This window comes from Mchenga conophoros, linkage group LG18, assembly GCF_057382185.1.
Source record: "Mchenga conophoros isolate Kocher_MC1m ecotype Shallow Benthic linkage group LG18, M_conophoros_male_GT1.1, whole genome shotgun sequence".
NCBI lineage: Eukaryota > Metazoa > Chordata > Actinopteri > Cichliformes > Cichlidae > Mchenga > Mchenga conophoros.
In genome coordinates this window covers 4,015,977-4,035,837 of record NC_140543.1, presented here as the reverse complement: position 1 = coordinate 4,035,837, position 19,861 = coordinate 4,015,977, and the positions used below count along the sequence as shown (strand labels likewise).

The window sequence follows — 19,861 nt, the reverse complement described above, 5'->3', positions numbered from 1 at the left end:
GGGATTCTGCACATAGACTTAAACACACAGCGGATCAGAATCAGTTAGATGTCGCCTTTCTCACAGTCGGGGCTGAAAGCCGACAGCTCGCTGATCCGGGTCCGCGCTTTGTGTTCACGTCCTTTATGCGCTGATTCTAAAGCTGTTAGTTTGATCTCTCTCCAAACAATATTGACGAACCAGCAGCAAAAGAAGATCCAAACGCTTCACATAAACATCGTCATGAATTCACTCTTTTACTGTTTTGCTTCCATTGCGATGCGCAGCTCTCTCTCTCTCCCTCTCTCCCTCCCCCCCTTCTCTCTCTCTCTCGAACAGTTTCACTTTCTTCATTATTCGCTTGCTTGTTACGCACAAGTCTACTGTTGTTTACAGGCTGTCGGCCGCTGTTTTTTTCCCTTTTACATTCTTCCGAAAAGAAAACCTCATTTCTGCTGTTCAATACTGAACAAATTGAAACTTTTTAAAATTATTCAAAATGCAAAATGCAAAACGCCGTGTCTCTAATAAAACCGCTGTAACGTCAGAGGTAATGTTCATTAATTAATGGTTTTCTTTCGTTTTCGATGTACTGCAGAATATTTTTATAAAATCCCAGGCCAGGAAAATCACCTACATGTTTTTCTGTGTTTTATCTTCAGCTACTTTGACACAAAGGCCTCTGCTGTGATGCTCACACCTTGGATAAAGTCTTGCGAGTGTCAGCTTCCTTTTTATAGATACAAAAATATGTAAATGTTCTGATCTGAATTATATTTCCGACTGTCAAAATTTCCCAGATTTAAATCGAATCGAATCGAATTAAATCGAATCGTGGATCGAATCGATTCGGGACCTTGTGAATCGGAATTGAATCGATTCTAGAAATCAGTGACGATACCCAGCCCTACTCTCCTGGACTTGCAAGATGGGTCATAATCTGGAGAATTTCTTCCTGCAACTGTATGCTTGATGTCTGCTTATCAAGGTGATTTTTGCTATTAATCCTTTATATAACATCTCTCCACCCATTGATTTTCTTTCATTGTGTGTATTTGATTCTTTGTATAAATATATTTTTTAAAAAGTGTCATATAATAACTGTGATGATGGTTTATTATTTATAACTCATCCAACTGGATAGTGGACTTGGGGGCAGGGCTGCTTTGACTGACAGCTGTCCAGATGTGTGCAGCTGTACCCGCTCACTGTCTTGGCCTGGCTTCACCTTGGCTCATTAAACTGGATCTCACCGCTGTGTTTGTGCTGTTGGTGCTTTTTGGAGGATTTTTCATAACTAATGTTGAGTTGTTTTTTGCTACAGACCATGTGGCAGGTTTGTGCTTTTGTTTCAGTGACTGAAATTCTGTTGTTTTATTAGACTGTCACTTATGTATCACTAATTTCCTAATAAATAAGTTTGTGTTTGTGCGAGAACCAATTCATGATCAAATTACAGGTTTACAGCCTCTACAGCTAAATTTCTCCTTTGTGATGATGCAGTGATCTTTAACTCACCTGTTTGGATTTTGTGAAAGTTTAAAGTAAGCAGTGTGGCCTCTTTGACAGGCATGCAGACAGCAGCTGCTGCAGCTGCCTGGAAGCTTCACCTGCACTGAAAGTCACTGAAAGCATTTTTACTGGCATTATCTTTCTAATCATACGACCTGCTGTGTGATACAAATCTTGAGTTAAATTCTATTACTTTGTTACTAACGAGTATTTAGTGGTAAGTCTGAGTGTAAATTTGTGCTCTCGTTTTATCTCCCCTTGGGGACAATTAAAAGCACCAGAAGAAGAGCGGCAGCGATAAGGTGAACAAAAAGTGACTGTGAAAAGTTTAATTCTCTGCAGAGTTGGGGCAGCTGAGTCACCGCTGTGCCAGAGACACAAATCAATGTGTGCTGACAGACAGACAACATGTTATTAAAATCAAATCGAATGCATGGGTTGGAAAAAAAAAAGGTCTCTAAAGATTTCTGGCTGAATGAACCGCCCCACCAATTCTCACTTTGTAAAGTCTTTGAAAAGCAATTACACTGCCTTTTCTTTTCTCTGCAGGCAGCAAGACCGAGACTCGGCGAACGAACTGTAATGAACACAGGGGACTCATTTTTCAGCAGGTCTGTGGTGAAAAAAATGAGGCGAAGCGTGCAAAGGAGACGCTGCTTTATAAAACCACTAAATATTGAGTCAGTCCAATGTTCAGATGTGACCTATCGTTTGCTGACAGGTTACTGAAAACATTAATCTTTCGAGTTGTCAGTGGCCTAAAAAACAACCTGTGTCTACTTCATCATTCCTGAAGGTAATAACAGGCTGTGATTCACAAATGCTAGCTGAGAGAACTGAGATCTGGAAATGGTACTTTACTCTGAATCAAGAGAAGAATAAAATTTGACAACAGTACAATGACCCAAAACGTCTGCTGCAAGCATCCACCCTACAATCAGATTCAGCCTTGACCCACTGCATCCTAATAACTGTAACGGTGCAGTTATATTAAGAAATTATAACTCATTTTAAGTGAGACCACTTTTAGTTTGAACCCCCCAAATATGTTGTTAATACAATACTGAGAAAGAGGAACAGGAAAAAAACATAGTGTATATAAAACACAGACGTCGTGTCTGAAACCTGCATTCTGTCTCATGACCAGTATGACTGCAAAAACAAAGTGCCCGTCAAGAGCTTAGATCTGTGACCAGAGCACCCACTTACAGGAAGCCACAGTCACACAGGCCCAGAGACTGGGTGCGGATCCCTCTGGCGATTTGTTGCTAGCATATTCCCAGACACCAACCAGCTAGCCAATGAAAATTTGATTACCGTTATTTAGCAGTTGCTGATATCACAAAGGTTTTGGTTTACTGGAGGCCTCTCAATTTTTCATATTTCAATTTGATGTGTATTTGTGACGAAATGACTCAAAGAACTTTTCCCCACCTCCAGATCCAGATCGACTCAACCGCTTTTTTGCTAAAAACCAACATAACCACTCGTATAACCACTTTTGGTGTGAGCGGGTTTTTGCACAGACCTCGTTGTCCCGGTCCTTCTCTAGGAAGTGTCGGGCCACGTGGCTGGGTAGGATGTTCCTCAGCATGTTCTCGTTGTGTTCTCGCAGCTCCTTCATCTCGTTGATCTCCTCCTTGGCCTGGACACGCCACAGGAAGTCCAGTCGTGCTGTGTACTCCAACTGAAGACAGAAAAATGAAGGCAGAGCACCTCAGATCAGTAACTGTCACAAATCAGAAACCCTAGTTCGGAGTGCCACTGTGTGCTCTAGCACCAGTGGATGCTTGCACTCGTATAATTCATTCAGGCTACTAAACAAATCATTTGGATGAGTCATTAATGTGTTTTTTAATCATTCATGCCATTGTGGCTGTTTGCAGATTAAACACTTCATCTGTTTCATGTGCAGAGAAGATCTTCTTTGGCCCGACATAATTTCCCTGTACTTTGTGCATATACCAGCTCAAACATCCAGTGTATGAGATCTGATATCAGTAAACCATTTTGATGTATTTTAACCCTTTAAGACCTACCATAGAACCAAGTCCGCCAGAGCTTATATTATATTTTTACATGCTGTGGAGCCATTTTTGGGAGCATTTCAAGTTGCTATACATCAATACAACCATTACAGCCTAAATGTTAATAATATGCATGCATTAAGTGCATAGTAATTACATAAATTGCAAAAAATTGCAATAAACTACAAAAAAATTGAAAATCGTTTTTGTTTTTTAACATATATTTCTAGTTAGAGAAATTTAAGAGGTTTATCCCTCAAAACTGTAAATACAAAAAAGTTGCACAAACAAGTTTCCCACCACAGGAAATTTATTTTGAGTGTCTTCATAGTTTTATTTTTGAAATACACCAATTTCTATACACTGCAGGAAAAACGAAAATAAATATTATAGTGCAAATTTGCAAAAAAAACAGCATATGCATCAAAATAAACGATTTCCAGCAGTGCAATATGAGTCCTAAGCATCCCAGAAACGACACAGAAAGTCAAAGTCAAACATAACTTTTAAAAACACCAGTATAGGCTCATGAGGGCTTGGTGGTAAAAAACTACATTTCCACGACAATGACGTCACTTCCAGTTTCGGGCAGGACATAACGGACATGCGATAGTTTGTGCTGATGGACGTAGGAAGTGTTATGAACAGCTGATCGGATCGGCAAAGCCTGTTTCTGGAATATTATGGTTTTTTTTGCTGCAAGTGCTTTTTATGCAGTTTTTGCAAAGCTTTATGTGGAAGGAAACTGTGACCGAGGTCAAGCTGATGCCATAAGATGTAAGTACAACTCCTCCGGTTTCATATGCAAAAACAATTATTGCGCTAGCTCACGTGGTTGCAGTGCTGCCGGGATTTAAAAATAGTTACGCAAAACGGAGCGTGCTGCTCTGACCGGTTTTAAAGGGTTAAAATACAGAGACTTGAACACAGCTTCACCAAACTGCATAGCCCAGTTCTCCAAATCTACACACAGGCTTATTTTTTTTAAACAAACAAGGCACTCTTCAGCAGAAAAACAGCAGCGCTGCTTCTTCACACGATTAAAACAACCTACGCTGATGTTTGCCTGACAAGTGACCCCTTACGGCCATGCCTAATTATTGCCCTCGTTCTGAAGTCAAGGCTGAAATAGCGTGATACTTTTGCATGCTGTTAAGGAGATTTGAAGCTCAGCTTCAGGGGGTTGGCTCGACATACAAATTGTCTGATTTTGACAATGAAGACCACGGGTTGAAACTCGTCTTCTTCAGTCTAACCTCAAGTTATCTAAACTTCACCGAAGGAACTAAATCGTCAAAAAGAAGTGAATGAAAATATACGTCGTCTGACACCACTGTAGGGCTGCCACGATTAGTCGACTATCAAAATCGTCGACGACTGATTTAATAGTCGACGCGTCGTTTGAAGCTTTGTAAGATCCCAAAAGACGCAGGAATAAGTAGCAGGATTTAAGAGTGTAATAACGGACTGAAACAGAAGATGGCAGCACTGCACGTACAAGGATGCCAGCTGCTGTTAAACCCCGAAGAAGAAGAAGCTGTGTCCCAGAATTCATAGCGCAGCCCAGCTCAGTTTCCAACAATGGCGGCAGCTAGTTAGTTTTAACTTTACTCTTATTATTCTTTCTGGGTCACAAAATAAACGTTTAACATATTTTCAGGCGAGAATGTAGCTGTGTAAACCTCAAATATCTGCTCAGTTTATCAAGACACCACATATTTTCAAAAGCACTCCGACGTTTTCGGAGACGTCTGTTACCCACCAGCTCGATAGCTAGCCGGGGGCAAGGCTCACTAGAGCCGTGAGAACACCGGACTCCCGGCAAATCGTTTTCAAACCCACCGCTGTCTATCGCTACTCAGGTTAAACATGACATATGAGTCACTTAGATAACTTAAAAATGTTATTGTTTGCCTTTTTTTCAGTATTTTATTTGTTCCTGAGTAAATCGGTTTGGCTGAGATTAAAGTTATAGTTTTTACACAGCGGAATAAACGTCAAGCAGACAACTGCAAGAAGTGTGAGATGCTCGAGAATTTACTCCGGTGTCCTGTTATATTTTAGATAGAAAGGAGTTTATTAAACTTCACTGAAACAATCTGCAAATTTCATTAAAATTTAATAAACTATCATCTTGTCTTTATTTTTAGTTAGCACAGACCTTAAACACTTAAAGCTGTAAGCTAATGATAGTTATATAAGAGCAGATGCTGCTGGTGCAATAAGCTGTACGTTTTACGTTCAGTGGATGATGATCTGATTAGTCGACTATCAAAATAATCGTTTGTGGCAGCCCAACACCACCATCTCCTCGGTACTAAACATAGTAATATGATTGCTTTTCCAACAAAAGATTTAAACACAGACAAGCTTCAAAAAAGCACAACATCTGGCATAAATGTACATAGATATATTAACAACAAGTTATTTTAGAGGCCGTGGACAAAACAAGACATTTTGGATGTTCGATGTGGAGAAGACTGGATTAAAATGATGTTTATGCCTTCTGGCTGTTCTTCTACCAGCAAGAAAATATCAATACAATCACTAAAGTAATTGTATTGTTTTCTCCTGCTGGTAAAAGAAAAGAAAAAGTCAAAGAAAATCAGTTTTTTAAGTCATGAGTTGCAAACATTGTGAATCAAATTACAGAGTGATATACTCAGAGCGATGGGTCTTTAGAAATCAAACCTGCAACAGAGAATAATAATAAGACCAAAGGAGAGGACCCTGAAAATCTTTTTCTTTTCTTCTACTTTTGTTAAAATTCTAAAGAGGAATGGAATAAAGACACCCCAAAACTGAAAAGTAGAGCCAACAAAATGTGAGCTTTAATAAGGAGCTGATGGAAGCTAAAGGAAAATGAAGGCATGTAGCAAAGAAGGGAAAGTGCACCATGATAATGGGGATCAGGTAGGGACAAAAAGACAGAGAGACAAACAAGGAGAATGATCTTTATAAAGCAGAACAGCAAAACCAAAGGCCTCAGGATGATGGGACCTGATGAAACCACACGTTTCTGTGCTTATTTAACATGAGATGCTTCTGTGCTTCTCTTTTGTGGTCTTATCACTTGGTTTCAGGTTGGGTCGTTTACTTACATTACCGACGGTGTCCATCATATCTGATGAAAACACCCTCGCAGCCGTGCAACATTTTCTGAGATTTAGTCATATGTGATGGAAGTTGAGAGAGAAATGGTCCCAACCATCCTCATCCTTGTTATCTGTTATACCTAAAAATAAAAATGTATTTATTTATTCTCCACATATTCCCCAAATCTTCCCCAACCTCCAAAAAACAGGAAATCCATATCCTGTCTGTGTTCTCACCCGAGCCTAAACAGGCACTTGTTAATCACTTAACTGCTTAAACGTGTAACCAAAGTTCAGGGGAAAGTCTTTTGTTTATTTCATTTAGATGATGAAAAAGCTGAGCCGCAGTTCTGGATCAGGCGGCTAAATTAAAAAATCTGCTAAAAGCCAGATCAATTATGTAAAACATGAGGGTGCGATCAATCTGAAGCTCAGAAAAAGGATTCTAATAAGCAACACAAACCGATGTTTTGAATGCACAGTTAATACCAAGTCATTTGAATACATTAGAGACAAACAAAAGTCACCACCATTTACTTAATACTTGCAGATGAGAGGAAGAAAAAAAAACTAATTTTGAGGGCCGGCTGAAAAGCCTGCGAGGATTTAAGCGACTCTTTCCAGCGTTCAGCGGAAACCGTTTTGTGATTAATCGTGGTAACAATTAGTCACTTAATCATATGAGTGAATACAAAAACTTCAATCTCATTTTCTGTTTTTCTAATTACGAATGCAAAGCCTGACAGCCCCGTTAGTCGGTGGGATAATGAGATGGCGCCCGGTGAAAGAGCGGGTCGCTCCGCCGTTAGCCAACATGACCTCCGCTGTTCACCGATGGCTTCTGTTAACTGTACAGAAAATACCTCGCTCTCCTGTTCTAACGAACACGTTACTCAGTACAGGAGCTGCAGTCACCTCACACATTGTGGTTACTGCAGGTAATCTCCATTTATACAGTTACATACCTTAATGTGACAGCCCAACAACCCGACGAGCATTAAAATGTATGAGGATGTTAAACAAAGAAGATTTAGGCGAACAAATAAAATAAAAACAATAATCCTGTCATTTTTCTTTCAGCTAAATCTAGCTGGAGAGGGGGGACAGACATGGCTGATGGCTACTCTGGTTTAAATCATACGTGGTCCAATGACTGGCCTTCAGTGTGAGGTCAGAATAATGGCTTTTATCCTTTATGCTCCAACCACCTGGAAATCTTCACAACGCATTGTTGGAAATGACAATAAGCCCTCGATTAGTTTTTAATTTAAAAAAATGTCATTTTGTACGTGAAAGTGGTTCCATAGTGGACTGGTTTACACGTTTGCCTAACAAAGCAAGATCCCATCTGAAGACCAGGAGGAGGCACAAATCTCTCGTTGGGTTTTGTCAGGAAGCTCAAAAATCTGCCACATCAAAGCTGCTTGAATATTTGAGCTTGGGAGCATGAAAAAGTACTTACACCCTTCCTGATTTCTTAGTTTTCTGTATATTTGTCACACTTAACTGTTCCAGATCATCAGATTTTAATGTTAGACAACAATTACCTGAGTAAATACAAACTGCAGTTCTTTTTGCTTTTCATTTTTAAGGGACAACAGCTACTGAAACCTACCTGGCCCTATCTGAAAAAGTAATTGCTCTTCTTGTTAAATCATTAACAGAATTTTCACTAGCCACACCCAGGCCAGATTATTGTCTAAAACTATTTAGAAGTTATCCAATAATCAATAAACAGAGGTAGGGTAAAAGATCTCAAAACAATACATCATGCCACAATCTAAAGAAACAGCTGAGAAACAAAATCACTATCAGTCATGGAAGGGTTACAAAGCCATTTTTAAGGCTTTGTCTCTCACCGTGGTTCGCTGGAATCTCTTCGTCCACAAATGGAGAAAACCTGGAACAGTGGTGAACCCTCGCAGGAGAGGCTGGCTTACTGAAGAGCTCATCAGCGACTCATCCAGGAGGTCACAGAAGAAACCAGAACAAATTCAAAAGAACTGCAGGCCTCACTTAAGGTCAGAGTTCTTGAGATTGGGCAGAAATATCATCTGTGACAGAGTTCCAGGGAGAAAACACTGCTGACCAAAACGGAGACAAAGCCTCATATCACATTTGCCAAAAAACATCTTGATGATCCCGAAGTGTTTTGGGAATATATTCTGTAGACTGATGGAAGGAAATTGGAACTTTTTGGAAAGTTTGCATCTCGTTATATCCGATGTAAAAATAACTTGCTATAAATGATGTAACCATGAATTCTGCTCTCTACCAGAAAATCCTGAAGGAGAAAGTCCAGTCATCAGTTCTTGCCCTGAAGCTCAAGATCACTCAGGTTATGCAGGACAATAATCTGGAGTCCAGTACTCTTAATGGCTAGAAAAACAAACAGTGGCCTAGTCAAACTCCAGACTCAAATCAGATCAAGATGCTTTAGCATGATGCTCAAAAACTCCACAACGAGGCTGAATCACAACAACTCTACAAAGAAGAATCGGCCAAAATTCCTCCACGGCGAAGTGAAAGATTCATTGCCAGTTATCACAAACACTTGATGGTAGTTCTCGCTGCCAAGGGTGGCACAATCAATTTTAGGTTTTACTTTTTCACTCAGGGCCAGGTTTGGATAGTGTTTTCTCTCCTTTTTCCTCCTGATTTAAAACCTGTATTTTGTATTTACAGGGGTTATCTTTGTCTAACACTAAAATTAGTTTGATGACCTGAAACATCTTAGTGTGACAAATATGCTGAAAACTAAAAATTCAGGAAAGGGGGCAAACACTTTTTCACAGCATTTTAGATCATTAATATTGTACATCACAGAGAGGGTTTTTACCCTTGACTCTAAGACATCCCAACTCTTATGCGACTGTGACTGTTATTGGGAAAATTATTGGGACCATTTGCAATGAACTTCTGATCCTGATGACTTTGAAATGGTTGTTTTAAGACCGAGGTAGGGCTGTGCGATATAACCAAAATCTCATATCCCGATATAAGACATTTATCGTCCCGACAACGATATAAATCACAAAAATGTAGCATTTTCTGTAAATTCTGTAAATTTCGGGCAACTCGACTTGTGTGAAGTGTTTCCAGCTGGGCGTCCTGTACCTGGAGTCGAGTGTTTTGACCGATGCATGAAACTATACATTTTTAGACATAAGTTGTAACGGCCGCCATTTACTTTGTGAGTATTACACGGCGTGCTGCGGGGAAAAGCCAGTTTTAATGTTTGAGTCTAAGGTTTACTTTGAGCACCTGACGGCTCTTTTTTGCTTCTCATCCATAAACTCTTTCCATACTCTTTCACGTGATTCTTGCGTAGGTGGTAAAAGAGGTTTGCCATGTTTGAGTCTGAGGTGGGGACCGGTTTGCAGCATAATTTCCATAGTAAAGGTCCGTGTCAGACTTTTCATAACCAAACCATGTCCATGCTGCAGAGGGAGCCCCTCGTTTAGAAAGAAGGTCCTCGATTTGTTTTGTTTTGGTCATTCTGTTTGTCATCATTTCAGTTTATTTTGAAAAATCTCAACAGGATCTTCAGCTTTATTGTGAAAGGCTTGGGTGGAAAATAAACAAGCGGACAGCAGAGCCACACGCTGGGTTTACCGTCGTTGTTGCTAACGACAACGCGTAAAAACAGTTGCTTATCCGTCCGTAGTGTGGTTATTTTAAATATAACAGAAAGAGAGAACTTTCTGTTATATTCACTATAGTGACCATCAAAACGATGAAAAATATTGCCGTAAACAGTTTATTTTGCGACACCATGAAACAAACGATAGCGTAAAATGAAACGATAGATTTTTTCATATCGTCATCCGATATATATCGTTATACTGAACAGCCCGAGACTGAGGCTACAACTACTTGCAGTCAGATGACGACTTCCTTGTCCTTGTCGTCCTTTTTATATCCTTGTTAGACTCAGCGATGCTTACACTGACTGAGCATAAAGACGCTTATTATTTTGGGAAAGCTTATGAAGATATTGGAGCCAGTGAAATAATGTAATGAATTGAGGTTTACACGTGAGTGCTATTATTTGATTCTTCTTGTATTTGTGTTGTATTATTGCTGCCAGCAGTGCGGCCTTGATTAATGTTCGAGTCTTAAAATTATTCAGCAGAAAACTGGAGTGTCAAAAAGAAGAATCCCTAATCCTTTCAAATTAAGAGCTTTTTCTGAATGGCTGTAACGAATTGCTTCGTGCTTGCTGTGTTTGATAATGTAATTACGGCTCTGACAGGAAGCAGCACTCATGAACAACAACCTCATCTGGCTTCAGTGTTTCCACCATTAATTTATTACGCAAAAGGCTGCTGGCTTAGTTTCCTCTGCTGATCTGTTGATGCAATAATCAACTACCTACAACAAAAAACATATTATAGTAGCCAAATTTGCTAAGTCGATGCATTAACTTGTCTTATTGTATAAATGTGCAAAAACTCTTTCTTTTTCTTAACTTTCAGCACTTTTTTCCCGGGCTCGCATAATGAGCTGTACACTTGCAGCTCCAGATACCATCAAGGGAAAAGGTGAGAAAATTTTTACAGGGAAGACATTACACACAGCAGTCAGAGATAACGAGCGCTGAATAAAACCACAACTCTCGTAATGAAAGAGGCTGTGAAGACGAATAAAAGGCTGAAATAGTTTCCTTCATCTCTCCGCTCTAATAGGGTTTTCTCCACAGCACAATAAGTGTCTTTTGTGAAAGAAGCACTAACTAATGTTTTAACACCCTCTGTGTTCATGCATTTCTTCAACAATGGACGACAGGGCTGTGGGTTTTCAGCCCTGTTCTCATTCCAGAGCTTCATTACGCCATTGTTCAGCGTAACGATTATTACCTCTGTTTTGCTTCATCACTGTGTGCCTCTGTTGCTGGAGCTCTGCTTCAAACACAAACCACGGGCCATTCTGAAAACGTGAGACTTCTGATTACTGTTGGAGTCGATTACTAGTAGGCAGAGGAGCGGATGTGAGTCAAAAGAATGTCGTGTCACTATATTTTGGTCCGTTTTAGTCAGAACTGCTCCGTGCTTCTTGTTGCTGCTCTTTGGGGAAATTTCTCCAATCTCAGCCCAACCTGTGTGCAATTACTAATGCCACAGTTGTATTTTCTAGTTCCAGCGGCTGCCAAAGTAGAAAATGGGGGTAAAAACCTGCTGTTATGCTGGTAATGACATGTGTTTTGACAGCAGTCCAAACATATTGAAAATGTTTGCAGGTTTTTTTGAAGCATTATGTAAATTAATGTTAATGTCAGTGGTCACAGGTTCGTACAGACGGCAAACTTGATCCCAAAATAAACTGTGTTTTCTACCCCAAGTGTAAAACATGACGGAGCTTCTGCCATGGTTTCTGTGATGTCGGGGATTATTTTGTGTTCATTTTTCAGCATGGCAAATTCAATTCAATTTTATTTATACAGCGCCAAAGCACAACAGCAGTTGCCTCAAGGCGCTTTATATTGTAAGGTAGACCCTACAATAGCACATACAGAGAAAAATCCAACAATCCTATGAACCCCTATGAATAAGCACTTAGGTGACAGTGGGAAGGAAAAACTCCTTTTTAATAGGAAGAAACCTCCTACAGAACCAGGCTCAGGGAGGGGCGGGGCCAACTGCTGCAACCGATTGGGGACAGAGAAGAAAGACAGGATAAAGTCCCCAAACACTGCAGTAATCCAATCCAATCCAGTAAAATCAAAACTACCCATCATGGACTGGCCTCCCCAGACCTCAGACCTCAGCCGCATTGAATCTCAACATCCAAAGAAGAGCTTTAAATGTCCTTCAAGAAGCCTGCAGAACTATTCCTGAAGACTACTTAAAGAAAGACGCGGAAGCTGGCTCAGAGAGTTCAGACTGTGTAGAAGAATAAAGGTGGCCATAACAAATATTGACTTTTAAGCTTGTTAGAATTGCACAAACTCTGTTTTGGTTCTGGTTCTGGTGTTAACGTCATTTTAACGAGATTAACGCTGACAGCACTATTATATACCCATGCATGTTTGCATATATTCTAATAACTAGCTGCTTTGCCATGTTCCTAGTAAAATATAAAGTGACTTTTCCGCAATACTGTAGTTACCACACTGGAAAAGTACTGATTGCTTTTCCTGAATCGCCAAAGCCAGAAGTCTAGATTCCAGCTTGAGGGTTTGCAAACATCACATTGTGTATGTAAAGCTGTTATAGACAGCCTGTGTTTACTGTCAGAGAAAAGCTTCCAGGCTGGACACTAAAGGACTGAACATGTACAGGATCTAAGGATCCTTTTATGCTTAGTGGAGTTGGATCCACGTCTTGCTCGACGCTGAGACAAAATCCTGCTTTAATGTCTTTGGCTGGAACGTAACTGTAACATAAACAGACAGGAAAGCACTGAGATTGCCTTTTGAACTTAAAACTTGAAACAGTAAAATATACCACAAAAATTGTAACTTAACCCCTGCTGTGAGCTTAAGCATGAAAAATGAAAACAAAAAGTGCTCCTCTGTCAGCGATTATCCACTTTGCCCAAAGATAATTTGGAGTATTTAGCAGAAAACACGGAGCCACTTAGTTCATCAACACTGCACTAAAAAAACAGCTGGATCCTGTTTTGCACGCTGGACTTTCCTGCTAAGGGTAAATAGTCTTTTTAGTGTGCTCTCTTTTCCCTTGGCCATATGCATCTGGCACAAACAGCTTTTCAGCGCTGCGAGTGTTTCATGCTGTGAGCTGTCATTGTCTCTGCTTTGCCAAACAAGTGGTTTGACCCAGAGAAAATCAATACGCCACTGCATGACTTCAAATACAGCTGCTTTCTACTTTCATGAGGCTACAAAAGACCTTCAATTACGGCCGTCTCTGACCAATGCCGAGCTGCTAAACTACATGATCAAAGGTTGCCATAGCGAGAGCATGAAAGCGGCACAGTGGTACCGGTTTCCTTCAGGCCACTGAGTCTCACTGCATCTTTATAGAAATGGCTTGTATAATGTATCAGACGTGTAAACAAAGTGGTCTGTGCCAGTTTTGCTTTGCTGAAGAAACACTCCGGTCGCTTATTATGCAATCATAAAACCTGGCAGGACGTTTCCTGTGTTATTACAGATGCGTTTAAAGGCTCGGTTATTAAAATGTTCTCTACCCACAGCCCTGTGTCACAGCTTTTATAGGCAGCAAGAGGTTTAACCAAAGTGATTTTTCTTTCTTACACTTGGACCGCATTCAAGAAACCCAGAAGAGGTAAATACAAATTGCTTAGAACTGTCTTGCCACCACCCAGGTTCCTGTAAAGTGCAGATTCAGCCCAAACCTCATATACAGAACTGGAGGATTCAAAAGAACTTATTTCAGGCTTAAACACCCCAATCTTTCTCACCTCTTTGGGCTGAAGGTTAATTTCTCAAGCATTAAACCTGCATTGTTTTCAGTAGCCGCCAGGTGGTGATGCATACGGCTCACACAAGACTTCAGGTCCTACAGAAGACCTCCCTCCACCCTGATCTCTGTAAACACTTTACTGAGGAGTTTAAGGGCTCAGTTACGGATAAGACTCCTCATAAGCAGGATTATACAGGACGTGCTCATTGGTTATTCAGTCAGAGTGTGATTTCACAGTCAGATCCACACCTCATTGGTCTGGTTTCAAAAGCACCAAGATGGTGATGGCAAAAACGCTCAGCTCAAGGATTAACAGCAGGACTTCACAAACCTACGGCTGACATCACCATGGCTACATCCGTCTTATGTTACCCCTGCCTTCTCTGGGTCATCACGCAAAGATGTCTAATGCTTACAGCTACGGCTGTCACCTCATCTGTATGGAACCAAAGTATTTGAGATTCCACAGCATCCACAGCTGGAAGAGTGATTCACATTTTTAAAGGATGCAATGACAGTTTTTTGCTTTGAGTTTCTCAGAGGCCAGTTAAATGTGGCAGGTCGTTAACCGTTTATGTCATCATGTTTGGACACATCTGAACTCCAACTGTTTGTCATCTTCTTCTGTTATTTTTACTTCACGTTAGCTGATAACTCTAATTAGACCGTTGCATAGCAACAGGAAAGATGCTGGGTTCCTCACGCCCACTGTACTCTGGTTATTTCTGTTACTATCCTTTAAAGGAACCGTCACAGTTTTTGTTTTTATCCATGCCCTTCAGTCACCTTTAATCATACATTTTGATGCTTAGAAAAACAAGCTAATCCACCTGATAAGACACAAAAATCAGCTGCATGGGTGTAGATAATAACAATATTTAGCCAAGAAGTCCTCTAACTCAATCACCAGCCCATAACAAATCCACTCATAGGTGATGAATCAGTAATCTAAATGTGTAAATTGCCATTCCTTCACTGATTAGGACACAGTTAAAGCTGGCGTGGTCTTACCTGCTGGCCGTGGTAAAACACGGCGAGGAGGAACATGGCCATCAGGAGTAAAGACGTCTCTTTGGTTCCCAGGAAGTTTCTGTTGGAACGAGAAGAAAGAAGAGTCTGTTCAACGGGAGCCCTTGTTCGTCTGTTTGACAGGCATGTTAATGGAAAAAAACTTGGGGCATGTCATGGTCGACGTTTAACAATTAATTGTGTTAACAAATCAGTAAGTAACAAATAAAACTCCAGAATTTCAGAGAAATTCTAGAGTTTTATTTGTTACTTACTGATTTTATTTGTTACTTAGTGCCAATTAGGGAAAAGGGGAGCTTCTTCAGTACTATGGAAGTAGTTTGGCTTTGTTGTTGAGAGCATACCTCCAACTAAACATGACACTTAACCTATTTCAGCTACAGATGGAAACAATAAACTTGTTTTACCCAACGAGGCAAAAACACATCGTAAAAACAAGTACAACCAGGCTACAAAGGCATGTGATGGTGAGATATGAGTAGCTGGCGATACGAGACCAAAAGTAAAGTGACTTGACCAAGGATTGCTGGAGCACTCGCTAGCTGTGCTCCATATGACAGGAAGAACAAATAGCGGATGGAAAGTACTCCTGCAGTTACATGGCTGAAAAGCAGAGCTTTTTTTAAAAGCTCAACCCAAGAAACAACACCTCAGGTAGAAAACATTTCAACTGCACTTTTATTATATCCTCCTGAGAACCGAGGGAAAATGTATCCCTCAGTTTAACTTTTTTTGTCGTTAGATCTAAAAAAGGCCACCCAACCAAATGAAATATTATTGAAAAGGCCAGGATGTCCTCTGTTGAGCACATCAGGACTTAGAAGGGTAGCTCAAATAACACAAAAGTTATAGACCAAAAGCAGAGGACATAAAAAGCCGTTCTCAGGAGGATATGTTAATCTTGCTCCTCTTGCCATGTCTGCATCTCATAATGTTTCCTGTTTTATTGTGAAGGGTCTGTTGTTTCCATATTCAGTGTGTTTAGTTTCACTTCTCCTGTGGCGTCATTCTGTTGATTCATATCAGCTGTTTCCCCATGTTTCCACTTTCCCCGATCACTTCCTGTGTGCATTTAGTCTGTGAGTTCTCTTCATTCCTTGTCCGATCGTCCTGCTTTCTCTGCCATGTTTCTAGGTTTTCATGTATCCATGTCTTCATGTTCACGTTAAGAGTTTTCTCACGTTTAGTTTCGCCTTTGCCTTTTTATTTTGGACTGTTTAACCAGCCTGCAACAAACGGCTCTCCCTCAGTTAAATCAAAGTTTCGTTTTGTGTGTCTGCACTTGGGTCCTCCTCACTCCACACAGTCTGCTTCCACGACTGTGACAATAACGTTATTCTAGTTATTGTTAAACTAATGTTTTAAGTAGTTATGTTAGACTTTGAGTTGTGTAAAATTTCAACTGAAAACACTTATTGTACTCATGTTTGATTTATGCTGTGTCATTGCTATTGTACTATTATACTGCTGCTGGCATCAGTAACAGTAGCTCATTGGAAATGAAGAATAGAAACAGCCTTTATGTTGTTTGCAGTGATACATTTTGCTGCCTCCAAGCTGCAAACATCGATAAAATGTTGTATTTTCTGCCTATACTGTCATAAATGTCATCATTGTGAATGATACCGTGAGATCACTTCGAGTCTATATCATCCACCCCTACTGGCTATGCACATAAATACAACCGATCCACATTAAAAGCATTGAGCCTATGTTACCCTAAAGATGCATTTGTTGGGCATTTCTGACCATTTGATAAACACAAATATAAATTATTCATGTTTCTTCTCTTCTAAAGTTTTACATTAGTGTTGATTTTTTTTCCCAGGCAAAACCTGTCTGAGTACATTCTGTTAATGAAAGGTGGTCACATTTTCATTCAGTTTTTACTCTTCTGGTTTTCATTTTCATGAAAACTTTTTCTTAATAACCTAAATAAACATGTAGTATGATAAACAGTGATCCACAGCATGTTCTTTTGTAATAACCTAAATATTGCTTCACAAAAACTACATTCGAAACCCAGCACCGGTGACAAACCTGCTCTCCATTAAAGTTGAGATCTAAACACAAACTGCAGCAAAATATGAAAAGACGACACTTTTTTTCTCTTAATCTCACGATTCTTTGTTTTCAGCTCAGACCGTAGAAGGATCAAATGTTCTGCGTGATCTGAGGCTGATCTGAGGCTCGCTGAGGATCAACAGCTCAGAGAGATGTGGAGACGGAGCTCCAGGCACTTTACAACGAGTTAGGAGCCAGAATCTCAAAACAAGCGAAAAATAACAGCTCGTTTGTTTTCGCTGCCGAGGATCAGCTTGTGACAGCAAAATGTAGCGTGCAGCCTTTAGTGTGCAGTGATGCCAGAGGAAAACAAATACAAAGCTTTAGATTCTCTAACACCCACAAATAAACAAACACAAGCTCACGACTCGGTGCATATTTTGGTAGAAATAATCATCATCTTTTTAAAGTTTAGAGGCACACTTACGATAGAAACAACACAAAGATTGGAAAACTTCAAGCACTTTGAAGTAAATCAACTCACGCCCACAACACACAGCCGGCATGTCACGGAGATGAAAAAGCAGGCAAGCTAAGGGAGTCGGGCCAGGATGGGATTCTGTAAATACGCAGGCTTTTTACAAGAAAGAGGCTCATTTAAACGAATTCTTTATATATGTCAAAGTGTTCGCATTTTTGATCTATTTATAAAATTAAAGACTTAAAACTGAAAATGATGATGATTAATGCAGGTATACGTTAATGTATCTCTGAGTTCATTTCATTGTCATTGAGATATGGCTGTAGAAATATTTAACTTTTACAGGCAAAATACTCAATTAATCAAATGCATTTATTTTTTGGTAAAATATGTCATTATAGACATTTGAACAATAATGTGACAAATATGTAAAAGGAAAAAAATGAACATAAAAATGCTGTTAGTAACAGATCTGTGTTTTTTGTTGTTGTTTTTTACAAAAGAAGGGATATGTGTGATTTCTACATATGGAGCAAACAATACTGGCTAAACTGGGCTTTACTTTCTTTTCCCCTGAGATTTTCTGTCATTTCCCCCAAAGGACCTCAAAATCAATCTCCCAAAAGTTTGGTTTTGTTAGCTTGTTTTAGCAGGTCCTTCGTAGTATTTAGGTCACATTTCCTCACATTCGCCTGTCTTGTCTAACACATTGGAGCTTCTTGATTTGAACCTTGACACAAGCAGGCACCTCAGTGGAAGTGCCAAAAACTGCAGTTCTTCTAATGTCCACTAGAGGCTGGCTACGAACGAAGTCAATCCAGAGAGGTTCCCATATGAAACTGTCCGGCCTTACAGCAGATATAATCATGCCTACAACCAGCTACAAAAAAAACAGTTTTAGCCTTGATAGTTTCAACTTAGTGATAGCAGGACTTTTTAAATCTAACCAGTAGTTGACTGCACATGGCATCAGGCACATTCTGTCGTGGTTAGGCTGTGTGGCAGGCAGGATGAGGACCCAAACGCAAGACTCAAACACAAAAAGCTAAACTCAAAGCGGCAGCTTTACTCGCTGGAAAAAAGTCTAAAACTAAATACAAGAAGCAAAACATAAAACTAGAAGCTAGAGAACTAAGACTCAGAAAACTAGGAAAATAGAAACAAAGGAACTAAGAGCTGACAGGAGGTAACAATGGAAATCAGGAGCCCAGAGACAACACACAGCATTGTGACGGTACAATGCAACAACAGACAGAGGAACAAACACGGCTTAAATACACCAGGGAGTAATGAGGGAATGGAAAACAGGAGGGAAGCACAGCTGGGGGTAATCTGACACAAGAAGACAAAGGAAGCAAAGCAGACATAGGACACAGACTTTCAAAGTAAAACAGGAAACACGCGAACACAGAGGTAAGGATGACAGAGAACATAGAGACCTGAAATGTGGGGCAGGAAGGCAGGGAAGCACATAAACAAAACCTAAACCATGAGGAAATCAAAGATTAATAATAACACAAACCCCTGGGTCACCGAGCCCGGACCGTGACACATGACCGTGACAAACTGCTCTTAGAATAAAACCTCACCTGAACAAAAAAGACAAACAGTGCATTTAATATACGAGGATGTCCTCCACTAAGCACTCACTCTGTGTTGTGGTGGACGGTGTCGTAGCGAACAAACAGCGACGTGTAGAAGGCTTCGGTCAGCAGCGAGTAGATGGCGATCATCACCAGCAGCACCGCCAGCTTCAGCACGGAGTTCAGTCGCAGGAACACCGCACACGTCACCATCGCCAGCACTCCAGTGAATACAAAATACTGTGAAAAATTAAAACGCATGGTCAACTTCATCTGAACAATAATGTATTTAAAAATGTTGGCAACTCCAATCAGCCACAGCTGCACTCAGTGTTAAATATCTGTCAACAAACACACGCTTGAAAAGTTCCACGACTCTGCAGATGAACATGAAAAACATAACTGATTCAAATTTGATCAATATCCATTCAAAGTCATCTTCTCATGGACCGCTCTACTGCTTCCAGGGCTCCTGCTCTTTTTAAACACAGAAGTCCCATTTGGACCATTTGCAACTGGGATTTGAGACTGGAAAGCTGTTTGACCTGGTAGAAGACGTTGTGATTCGGCTGGATTTTATTTTTCACTCGATTCTTGAGGTTCTGCCAACCTCCCATAATGTTGATGGTGCAATAATTTTGTGCCAGCACAGACAGAAAAGTGAAGCGCTGCATGTGAGCAGCTCAATAGAGCAGAAGGAAAAGGAGGAAGACGAGACCGTATAGATGTGTTATATGTATATAACACACCAAAGTGGACACAA

The 19,861-nt window shown here is 40.3% G+C and overlaps 1 protein-coding gene across 2 annotated transcripts in view; it reads right to left on the bottom strand.

The window, feature by feature from the left end:
* adcy8 (adenylate cyclase 8 (brain)) overlaps nt 1-19,861 on the bottom strand; it is a 127,565-nt gene that overhangs the window by 12,527 nt on the left and 95,177 nt on the right. For both annotated transcript variants that reach the window (XM_085256037.1, XM_085256038.1), the window contains 3 exons: nt 19,166-19,338; nt 15,013-15,091; nt 3,020-3,178 (listed from right to left, as the gene is read on the bottom strand). In XM_085256037.1, the coding sequence (XP_085112163.1) occupies nt 3,020-3,178; nt 15,013-15,091; nt 19,166-19,338 (411 nt within the window). The remainder of the gene's footprint in view (nt 1-3,019; nt 3,179-15,012; nt 15,092-19,165; nt 19,339-19,861) is intronic.